At 45.0% G+C, this 12,300-nt stretch overlaps 1 protein-coding gene across 1 annotated transcript in view; it reads left to right on the forward strand.

Moving 5' to 3' along the window:
* Nucleotides 1-12,300, forward strand: part of WDR70 (WD repeat domain 70) — a 161,566-nt gene that overhangs the window by 121,855 nt on the left and 27,411 nt on the right. The window contains exon 13 of the mRNA XM_015420162.1: nucleotides 4,738-4,876. Within this exon, the coding sequence (XP_015275648.1) occupies nucleotides 4,738-4,876 (139 nt within the window). The remainder of the gene's footprint in view (nucleotides 1-4,737; nucleotides 4,877-12,300) is intronic.

Consider the following 12,300-nt stretch of genomic DNA (forward strand, 5'->3'; position numbering starts at 1 on the left):
CTACCTCTAGGAAGGTGGCAGCAAGGAAGTAAGATAGCTCCACCCCCACCGGGCAGGGGCAGGCAGGCAAAAACATCCCGAGCCACACAGCGGCTAGCTTGTGGGTCTCCCCGCCCCGTTCCCAGCAATGCAGGAGATTCACACAGAAACGTCTCCCTTACAACCCCAGAGGCCCCTCCTCCATGACCAGAAGCGCTATTTGCCTAGCCTGCTTTGGAAATCCAAAGGTGGGCTGCCCAGAGACTGAAAAGGAGTTGGGAACTTGGGAGTCGGGCTTGGTCCCCTGTTCAGGGCAGGGGACAGCAGCAGAACCTGTGCACTGCACGCCCCTCCCCCAACCACACCCAGCCCGCCTGCTCCATGGCCAGGAGAGACTGTAAGGAGAGATGACTACTAGTCCGCTCCACTTTGGAAATCCAAAGGTGGCCACTGGCCACAGGCTAAAAAAGGATTGTTACCATTGACCAACCCCCCACTCTCAACAATTTGCCCAAAACCTGGCACAGGTTGTGGGGGAGGCAGATTGCTATGGTCCTGCTGCTGGGCCTGTCTGGCTGGCATTGGCAATGCACAGACATGCTACCTCAGTGCTGCTGCTGTAGAGAGATTCTTTGGTTTGAGCCAAGTTGTGTTGGTTTGGGGGGTTTGGGCACCCAGTTTGGCGGCACAGGTTGTGGGGGGGCACTTGTATGGTTCTTCTCTGCTGCAGTGTGGCTGGGGCTGGCTGGTCTGGCAAAAGTTTGCAAACATGCTCCCCCAAACAGTTTGCCCCCACCCCCATCCCTCCATTGTTCTCTATGGTGGGAAAAAAGTAATTTTTTCCCCACCATAGAGAACAATGGGGTGGGGGCAACCTGTTTGGGGGCCCATAGAATTGGACCCCCTGGTCCAATCTTCATGAAACTTGGTGGGTATGTAGGGGAGATGTTCTAGTAACCACCCTCCAAGGTCCATAGGATACAATACCCACTCCAAGGTCCATAGGATACAATGTTGCCGAATTGCCGCCGAATTTCGGCGGCAAACCGGGAATAAACTGCAACAAGCTGATCTGGGGGCAACCTGTTTGGGGGCCCATAAAATTGTACCCCCTGGTCCAATTGTCTTGAAACTTGGTGGGTATGTTGGGGAGAGGTTCCAGTAAGCACGCTCCATGTTTGGAGCCTCTATCCCAAACCCCCTCCCCCCCAGCCCCCCACAAATTTTCAAGAAGATTTTTGCCATTGACTTCAATGGCCCCATTGGTTATAATGGACCCGAATTTTTCAGGATTCCCGAATTTTTTCGGGATTTTTTTTGGGATTCGGACAAGCGCATAAATTGCTAATTCGGGATCCCAAAAGCCGAAAACCATTATTTTCGGCTTTTTTTCGGCTCGGGATCCCGAAATGCACATCCCTACTGGGTGACTTCAACGTCCATGCCGAGGATGCGGCCTCCAGCCGAGCTATGTACCTAGTGTCATCCATGGCGGTCCTGGGACTTTCGCAGTTTGTTTCGGCGGGGGTGGAGGGGGGTCGGATTACTGCTGAGGCAGTGCCATGGTCCAACGACCTGGCCCTGAAGGCCCGTCTGAAGGTTCCACCCGACCCTTAGTAGGCGGAGAGCAGATTTATGCTCGTCCATGAGCCCAGATGTACCCATTGCGGCTCCAGAGGGCTCTGCGGGATCCTAGACACCTGGCAGCTTGTTAGATGAACTAGTGGAGGACTGGCATGTCCAGCTTTCCGCAGCCATTGACGAGATCACACCCAGGCGTCCTCTCTGGACTCGTCTTAGGCAGGCACCCTGGTATACCCAGGAGTTGCGGCAGCTGAAGCGAGAACTGAGACAACTAGAGAGACAGTGGCGTCGTGTTCGTGACGAGGCATCAAGAGCATCCTATAGGACGTTTATGAGATGGCAGTCAAGACTGCTAAGAAGGTTTTCTTTGCGGCTGAGATTGCATCTGCAAGCTCACGCCCAGCCCAATTATTTAGTACGATTTGGTCTTTGACAGACCTGCCACAGGGCAGGTGAAACGATAGGGAATTGGGTACTGGCTGTGAGGCTTTTATTTCGAAGAAAAAGTTTGGCTGCCCCGCCGCCCCCCCCCCGCCACAATTGAGACAGTGAGCCAACTTGAGGCCGCTTGCGCGCCTTTGGTTCCGGGTTTAGAGTGTTTTAGCCCACTCAGCTTGGACGAAATTGACAGATTGCTCGTTTCTGTTCACCCAACCACATGCGACCTTGACCCATGCCCCTCCTGGCTCATTAAGGCGGGTCACGAGGAGTTTCGAGGTGCTTTGTGGGAGATTGTCAATAAGTCCCTTCTTGAGGGACGGTTCCCCAGAGCACTCAAGGAAGCTATGGTCCGCCCCCTCTTTAAAAAGCCATCTTTGAACCCGGCCGAATTGGCCAACTATCGGCCAGAGAGGGCGGTGGTATTACAGTCACAGGGCTTTCTGGATGATGCTTCAGTCCTGGATCCCTTCCAGTCTGGCTTCCGCCCGAGTCATGGGACGGAGACGGCATTGGTTGCCCTGACTGACAATCTCCGAAGGCATCTGGATCGAGGCAGTGTGGCGGCATTGCTGTTGTTAGATCTGTTGGCCACGTTCAATATGGTCGACCATCAGCTGCTGACGCCTCACCGACGTGGGGATTCAAGGGCTTGCCCTTCAATGGTTTGCCTCTTTTCTCCAAGGTCGGGGACAGAGGGTGGCAATTGGGGAACAGTGGTCCTGGTGGCATCCTCTTGAGTGTGGGGTGCCTCAGGGGGCGGTGCTGTCCCCGATGTTATTTAACAACTATATGCGCCCCCTCGCCCAGATTGCCCGGAGTTATGGGCTTGGGTGTCATCAATATGCAGATGACACCCAGCTCTATCTGATGTTGGGTGGCCAGTCGGACTCCGGTCCTGATGACCTTCATTGGGCGTTGCAGGCCGTGGCTGGTTGGCTTAGGCTGAGTCGGCTGAAACGAAACCCAGCGAAGACGGAGGTCCTGGGCCTGAGTTGGATCGGTTCAGGGTTGGGTCTCCCTCTCCCGACCTTCGATGAGGTGCCTTTGGTACCAGCGTCGGGGGTTAGGAGTTTGGGGGTGCTCCTGGACTCCTCTTTAACGATGGAGGCCCAGGTGGCAGCCACTGTCAAGTCAGCCTTCTACCATCTTCGGCTGGCGCGGCAGTTGGTTCCATGCGACGGTCACCTCGAGGTGACTCTGTGGTATCACATCCTTTCTTAGCTCCGTCCCGAAACGCCACCATCCATCCCCAGGCTCTGCCCCCAAATCTCCAGGAATTTCCCAACACAGACTTGGCAACCATAGCTGTTTCCCATAGTGAGCAGGCTGGCTTAGGCTCCTGGAGCTCCTTCTGCACATCAAAGGGGGCTTCGAAAGGTGTTGCAACTGTGGTGGTGTTATGTCCCTGGGTCCCTCCTCCTCTATCCTTCCCACCTGAGGAGGAATCTGCGTGGTGGCCCATGATACGTTTGCAGGGAAGTGGTGTTATGTTTACATTGGACCTTTGACTTGCAGAAGCAGCTCCAAATATATAGGCCTGATTGGAGGACACATCTTACAGCACCCTTGCTGAAGTGAAGGAAGTCTTCAGCTGCTCAGTCTGCCAGGGTGGGAGACCACCTGGAAACTCTGTGTGCAGTGGGTTGTATCCAATACAAAACTTCCACTTACACTAGAGTTCTTGCGCAAGCAGAAATACAAGAAAAAGGCCGTAGTAGCCTCTTGCACTAAGTCAACCTGTATCCCCACTTGCATTTCTACTTGCACAAGATCTTGTGCAATTTCTTGGCACTAGTATAAGGGAAAAAACGCTAGGTATTACACAAGATCTTGCACCAGTTGAACTGCGCGAAGCACATTTATGTTTCTTTTTGTGTATTGTTGGATCCAAGCCAATGTGTTGAGTTTTGTGATGAAAAGAATGGCAGGATATAAATGTAATAAATAAATTGATCCAATCATGTTGCTTTTACCCTCAGTTTGCCAACAGCTCTTACCTCAAAGTCTGAGATTAATTTAAAAAACCCTATTAATCTTGAATTTGTATTAGAAGTGCTGAACGGTTGTTCCCTGCTTTGAGAGAAAAATGAACAAACGATATTGTAAAATCATCTTGCTCGCCTGTTTACAATTTCACATTGCCACTTAAAACAGGAGGATATTTTGTTGGTGAAAACTAATTTTATGATCTACTTACCGAATGAATGATGGTAGCCAGATTTTGAAACTGTTCCTGATTTTTATCTCGCTCTCTCTAAACAAGCCTTTTTTCCTCTGGTGCTGAAATCTTGACAATACACTCATTTTGTTGGTTTTGCCTAGTTTGATGACTTATATAACATAAGAACATAAGAGATGCCAATGTTGGATCAGGCCAAAGGCCCATCCAGTCCAACACTTTGTCACACAGTGACCAAAAATACCAGGTGCCATCAGGAGGTCCACCAGTGGGGCCAGGACATTAGAAGCCCTCCCACTGTTGACCCCCCCCCCAAGCACCAAGAAGACAGAGCGTCACTTGCCCCAGTCCCTATCTATACCTTGTGGCTAATAGCCACTGATGGACTTCTGCTCCATATGCTTATCTAATTCCCTTTTGAAGCCTTTGGAACACAGCTGTGATTTTAGTTGTCATACATAATTAGAAGTTTGAGGATTTTACAAACCACCTGTATTTCACACAGAACATAAACAAAACCTCAAGAAAATCCATTCGTTTTTATTTTTCAACAGGACAGACTGCTGTTTCAGCCCAGATGATAAACTACTTGTTACTGGTACTTCCGTTAAGAAAGGGGGTGGCCATGGAAAACTTCTATTCTTTGAGCGGGAGACATTTAAGAAAGTATATGAAATAGATGTCACAGATGCGGTAAGACAAAGTTGATTATATAAACAAACTTGGATATTTTGCTCATGTGTTAAAATTAGAATTCTCCCTCCTCCTGTGCATCTAACCACTATTAATTGTATTATTTAACACAAGGGTATGTAACTGAATACATGGCTGAAATTCTGCAAGATGAAGGTATCATAGTGTATACTGAACCATGATGATTGCACAGTCTTTTGCTAGAAAAAAAACCGCTAAACCTTCAAACCTGAATTCCCATAATAGTACTAATTGGAAACTGTAATTGTTGACTCTCTGGCCAAGAAGTGCATCCGTGATTCAGGAAACAGTTGTAGCTCAGTGGTAGAGTGCACACTTTTCGTGTGCATGGTCCCAGGGTCAATCCCTGGTATCGCCATTTAAAAAGGGATCTTAGGTAGCAGATTTTAGGAGAGACTTTGTCTGAGAACCTGGAAACCTATCCCAGGTCAAAATAGACGGTACTGACCAAGATTGTTCAATGGTCTGACTTTGTGTAGGACAGCTAAGGGTATATAATTGAGTATATAATTGCTAAATTTAGCATTTCTTAATTTTTAAAAACCACACAATTCTGAGAAGCTTGAGAAACATGGAAAGGTAAATATTGGGGCGTAGTAAGGGGGAAAATGAAAAATTTACAAAAGTTACCTGACAACTCGTTGAAAGTAATGAATCCAAGTATAACTTTCAGTAGTCCAGTAGTGACATGGGTCTGTTCAGAATCCTTCCTCCACATTAGATGTTGGAATTAAACTGTTTATTTTTTGAGTGAACGCTTACTGTTGGGTTTCTAAAAGCAGATTTATGTAAATACAGTACTGAAAGTGTTTTCTAAAATTTTGGCTATTTTGATTTTTCATTCTTAACTGCCCTATTTTATCAAATGTAACATAAATATCCATTAGTGGCTGTCACAGGAGTTTTCTTTCCATTCAGGGTATGATTCAGCTCACTTTCTTGAGTCGTTTAACACCATCTACCTTATTTCTCTTGCTCTCTGCTTGGGGCACACTATGATCTAAATTTTTAGTGGTTCAAATTGGTACAAAAGCTCGATTCAAGTGAAGAAACCAACAAGAATTCTGGGGTACAAGCTTTCTAGAGATACGGCTCCCTTTGTCAGATAAGAGGGGAATTTTGACTCTCAAAGGTGTATACCTCCAAAATCGTATCAGTGTCTAAGTTGCTACTGGACTCGAATCTAGCTCTTCAACCACAAGCCAACATGGCTACCCTCCCAAAAACTGAACTGGTATAGCAACCTTCCTACGGACGATATACTTCGGAGGGGGTGAGTGCTGGGGCTAAATGTTTTTAACCTTGTAATTTAATGTGATGCATGTAAGTTTGAAGGAAATATGACAGAAGAAACACTTCCCAATGGCCAAAACTCATTTATTGCTCTTCTGACTATCATAAATTAATCTTACGGGCTTAAGCGGAATTCAGATCTGGCACCGTTTCCTGAGTACAGGGAAGGGAGCTATCATGAGCATTTTTTTCCGCTATGAACAGAATAATAGGGCTCATTAAAGTCAATTATAAAATAATCCTAATGGGTTTAGCATATGAAAAGAAATGCGAAGTATTTTCTTGTGTCAAATTCGAACTATAAAGGGAATGCAGTTTTTACAGCTGTTCGTTTTTACCCTATCAGACATCAGGGAAGGCACAGCCAGTATAGATTAGTTTGAAACTCTGAAGGGCAGTAAACTTTAATCTTTAAAACTGCTTGGGAAATATCCAGTATGTGTGTTGGCCTGTAAGTGAACCTGATGCTTAATGGAAACTTAATGGCTACTTTAAATGCTTGCCCATTGTCTGGCATTCCTTTCTGTCATACCAAGCAAGCCTTTTGTTCACCTCCCTTCTTTAAATTTTTTTTTAAAGTGGGAGAGTGTATTATTATTCCAGAACTTTTGTTTTAGTCGCATGGGCTTGCTGTGAGTAGTTACAAGTTTATCTGTGAGGCATTTTGCCCAACACAAGCCGCCCTGAAACAAAATGGCAATAACAGGCCCTGCTGGCTTGCAGCTGTCAAGATAGGAAGCTCAGCATTTTGTGAGCCAACAGCCATCATCATTATCAGTAAAAGCTAGTTGCTTGTAAGGTTGCCAACTTCCAGGTGGGACCTGGAGATCTTCTAGAATTACAGCTAATCTCCAGAATACAGAGATCAGTTCCCCTAGAGAAAATGGCTGCTTTGGATGTTGGACTCTATGGTATTACACCCTGCTGGGGTCCCTCCCCTCTCTGAACCCCGCCATCGCCAGGCACCACCCAAGATTCTCCAGGGATTTTCCAATCCAGAGTTGAAAACTTCAGGTGTTAGATTGTGTCATAGTCTTGCATGACCAAGAAATGGAGTCTTGGGCAAGACTATCCACAGATGGATGGATTAGTTCTCAGTTTCAGTGAGTTTCATGTGGTGAAGTAAATGAACTGCAATCTTGGATATGCTCAAAACCTGTCCCAAATATTGGGATCGCATGCATCCTTTTATCCAGGGCTCTTTTTGTAGAAAAAGCCCAGCAGGAACTCATTAGCATAATAGGCCATACCTAATAGCAGAAACTCGTTAGCATATTAGGCTACACCCCTGACAGCACAACTCATTAGGCTGCACCCCCATGTTACCAGTAGTGTGGTTATCCAGCCACACCCACCTTTTGCTTGTTGTTCTGTTTACCTTGTTTGTTGTCAAAACCCAGGGCTTTTTTGTAGCAGGAACTCCTTTGCATGTTAGGCCACACACCCCTAATGTAGCCAATCCTAATGAGTTTCTGCCATTGAGTGTGGCCTATTATGTTAATGAGTTCCTGCTGGGCATGGCCAACTTGGGAGCCAGCCGGAACTCCGTCCCTGTGCGTTCCTGCCCAAAAATAGCCCTGCTTTTATCTCTCTCTTACATTTTTAGGCTACCCTTCTTCTAAGGGACTCAGGGTGGCATAAATGGTTCTTTTTGCCCTTCTTCATTTATTACCATGACAGGTAGGTTAGGCTGAGGTCTAAGGTGACTCACTACCTTCACAGATGACTGGGGATTTGAACCTTTTGGGGAGAAAGGTGGGGTATAAAAGGAGTATATTTATTTATTTATCTTATTCAATTTATGCCCCACCCTCCCTGCCAGAGCAGGCTCAGGGCGATTTACATAAAAGTCAAACACATAAAATAACAATTCTAAAACAGTCATAAAAAACTGAGCTATCATAAAGTGCTAGAGACAACAAATAACAAAACTAATAATAATAGTATTACATAGAGATGGCAGAAACAATCCTGTTGGGATATTCATTCTGTGTTGATGAGCAACTCATCTTGATCTATTTATGGGGCAGCACAGGCTGTTGATGGTAGTCCAAGGAATAGGGCCTTGTCACAGTTCAGTTGTTAGATGTGAGATGCAGCTTGTTGATTGAAGGCCTGGTGGAAGAGCTCCATTTTGCAGGCCCTGAGGAACTGTAAAAGATCTCAAAGGGCCGTGATGTCTTTTGGGAGCTGGTTCTACCAGTAAGGAGTCGCCACTGAGAAGGCCCTGGCCCTGGTTGTAGCCAGCCTGGCATCTTTGGGACCCAGGGGGGCCAGATGGTTTTGAGACCCTGAACACAGTGCTCTCGGGGGAACAAATAAATATATACTTGATGGCCACAACACCAGCAGAAGATCCATGACTGGGTACAGTGTCAACTTTTTTTGCCAATTGCCATGGCAAAAAGGATGAGTGTTTTGTGTCTTTGTGTCCCTTAGGAGTAATTGCCACCTTAATTTGGAACATTCTGACTTCTTAGCATTTGATGTTGAATGTTATGGATAACTTATGTGTGAGAGTATGCTCATCTTCACTCTTGCGTGAAGCAAAAATTTCTTCCATTTTCACAGCATGTGTGGGTAAAATTTTGGCATCCATCCGTTCTAACAATTGCTGGCATTGTAAGGTCTGTTAGAAAAAGATATTGCCATCTAAGTCAAATAAGGGTATTCTTGCTTCCCTTCTCTAGTGTTCCTGGTAAACATCAGAGCATCTATGCATGTACTTTAAACCCCCCCTCCCAATTTCAATACAAAGCTAAATGTCTTCCATTGCCATGTAGAAAATTCCTCTCAGTTGTTTCCAGTCCAAGTGAAATGATTTCTTCACATATTTATGTACTCCAGTTTCCCAAGACAAATATTCTAGTAGTTTCCTAGTCTCTCGAGCATTTTAAATCTGGCGACAGCATATTCGCAGCACTGGAGATAATTTTTCAGGATTCACCTTATTTATTGTAGTTGGAGAATTTCTTAGGATGAGCTCTTGAGGAACTTCACACTTGACTTATTTGAGTTGTCTTGTTTTAGGCAGACTTTTAGCATAATGTTTGAACGTGCAGACAGTCTGTCTATTACTGAAGGTCGTAATGGATGTTCCTTCTCATCTCGGTGGAATAATTATGCATGCATTTTTGAAATGGAATGATGGTATATTTTTTTCCAATCCTTACAAGTATTTTAAAATAAATCCATTTTAAATATGTTATTTTATAACTTGGTGTTTAGCATGCCAATGCAGAGTTGAATGAGCAAGTTGGTTGTGTTTGTGTTGTGTGTTTTTTTTAATTTCTATCCAATTTAAGAACTCTTTGAAAAGACACATAGTTGGTAGGCTTAAAATGGTTAAAGTGGGGCTCTTAACGGATTAAGTATTAGTAAGCATGCCCCTTATTCTAGCACGATAATTAGAGGGTGTTGTTGAGAGCCCTTCTGCTGGACTATACTCAGGACTCTATTTCATATAAAACCTGCAGACTCAATTAGCTGGTATCATTATGGTATCAAAGTCATTTAAAGATTTGATACATCTACTCTTCCCTTGCTGACTGTAGAAGAATTGCTATACTGGTTTTCCTTTTTTATTGCATGAAAGTTATTCCTGGCGTTTGCATCCTGCACTTCTTCCAAAGAGTACAAAACAATGAAAGTAGGATTATCTTTATTTCAGTCCTGTGAGGATAGGTTAATCTCACAAAGAATGACCTTCTCAAGGCCCTTTAGTGGCTGATCAGTTTCTCACATCTGACCAAAGTTTATTGATTTAGTGAATCTCTTTTACCCCACTTTTCTCACAATGTGGTCAGGCCCCAAAGTGGATAACAACAATAAATGCAGTATACAGATTTGGATCCCCCCCGATTTTTATCCCCTGCTTTTCTCCCCACTAGGGATCCATGGTGGCTTTGCTCCTCTATTTCATTCTCACAGTAATCTGTGAAGTAGGAGAGGCTGAGTGTGTGTGACTTGTGTGTGACTGGCTCAAGATCATCCAGCGACCTTCCAAGGCAGAATGGGGATTTAACCCTTGGCTTGCCATAAACTAGACCAACATTCAAACCAAAGCATCAAATAATCATTAACAAACAGCATTCAAACTGTTAAGCCAAACTGTTAAGACACCTTCAGGGTGTCCCTTTAAGCTTTTGTAAATATCTTTGTTGAACATCCTACAGGCAAGTGCCTGCTTCAGCAGCTGAGCAGCAACAGAAAGAGCCCAAGCCACCACAGATCATGTTCTTGAGTGAGAGCAGGAACTGCTAGGAGACACTGTGATTTTCCCTGTACCACACTAGCTTCAGGCCTGCATCACTAAAGTAAAGTGACCTTTCAGTTAAATGTCATAATTAAAAGAGTGTCAGACTCTAATCTGGAGAACTGGGTTTGGTGAAGGGCAGGGTATAAATCCAACTTCTTCTAAATAATAATATTTTTAAAATAAATAAATGTACCACATTTCTACATTTTTAAATACAGTGTTTTGTTTCATAAGAACATAAGAGATGCCAATGTTGGATCAGGCCAAAGGCCCATCCAGTCCAACACTCTGTGTCACACAGTGGCCAGAAATACCAGGTGCCATCAGGAGGTCCACCAGTGGGGCCAGGACATTAGAAGCCCTCCCACTGTTGACCCCCCCCCCAAGCACCAAGATGACAGAGCATCACTTGCCCCAGAGCCCCTAGCTATACCTTGTGGCTAATAGCCACTGATGGAACTCTGCTCCATATGCTTATCCAGTTCCCTCTTGAAGCTGTCCATGCTTGTAGCCGCCACCACTTCCTGTGGCAGTGAATTCCATGTGTTAATCACTCTTTGGGTGAAGAAGTACTTCCTTTTATCCGTTCTAACCCGACCGCTCAGCAGTTTCATGGAGTGCCCACAAGTTCTTGTATTGTGAGAAAGGGAGAAAAGTACCTCTTTCTCTACCTGCTCTTTCCCATGCATAATCTTATAAACCTCAATCAGATCATCCCTCAGTCCTCTTTTCTCCAAGCTAAAGAGCCCTAAGCGCCTTAACCGTTCCTCATAGGGAAAGTGTTCCAACCCTTTTATCATTCGAGTTGCCCTTTTCTGCACTTTTTCCAAAGCTATAAACTAGCTTCAGGCCTGCATCACTAAAGTAAAGTGACCTTTCAGTTAAATGTCATAATTAAAAGAGTGTCAGACTCTAATCTCTAGAACTGGGTTTGGTGAAGGGCAGGGTATAAATCCAACTTCTTCTAAATAATAATATTTTTAAAATAAATAAATGTACCACATTTCTACATTTTTAAATACAGTGTTTTGTTTCATAAGAACATAAGAGATGCCAATGTTGGATCAGGCCAAAGGCCCATCCAGTCCAACACTCTGTGTCACACAGTGGCCAGAAATACCAGGTGCCATCAGGAGGTCCACCAGTGGGGCCAGGACATTAGAAGCCCTCCCACTGTTGACCCCCCCAAGCACCAAGATGACAGAGAATCACTTGTCCCAGAGTCCCTATGTATACCCTGTGGCTAATAGCCACTGATGGACCTCTGCTCCATATGCCTATCTAATTCCCTTTTGAAGCCGTCCATGCTTGTAGCCGCCACCACTTCATAATTTTAATTGAAGAAATAAAAATGGATAAATGATTTGTAATCTGCCCTGTCCACAGGTGATTTATACTTTAGCCTTTATAAACGCACTATGTCCTCCATGGTTTTTTTAAAAAAATACTGAGTAAGATAGGTTCACCCTGTCCTGTATGGCCTAGGCTAGACCAATCTTGTCAGATCTGGGAAGCTAAGCAGGATTGGCCTTGGTTAGTACTTGGGTGGGAGACCAACAAAGAAGTCCATGGTTGCTGTGTAGAAGCAGGCAATGGCAAACCACCTCTGAATGTCTCTTGCCTGAAAAACCCTATGAGGCCGCAATACGTCAACTGTGACTTCACAGCACTTTCTACCTAAGATGTGTTTCATGATAAAACTACCATGACATTTCAGGCTTTAGAAATATTTCTCTTAATTACTCCTCACCTCACACCCACACTAATAGGTTAACAGTGCCATCCTAATAGCCAGTGTGGTATAGTGGTTAAAGTACTGGCCTAGGATCTGGGAGACCCAGGTTCAAATCCC

The sequence above is a fragment of the Gekko japonicus genome, unplaced genomic scaffold, assembly GCF_001447785.1.
Source record: "Gekko japonicus isolate JY-2015 unplaced genomic scaffold, Gekko_japonicus_V1.1 scaffold86, whole genome shotgun sequence".
NCBI classification, from domain to species: Eukaryota; Metazoa; Chordata; class Lepidosauria; order Squamata; family Gekkonidae; genus Gekko; species Gekko japonicus.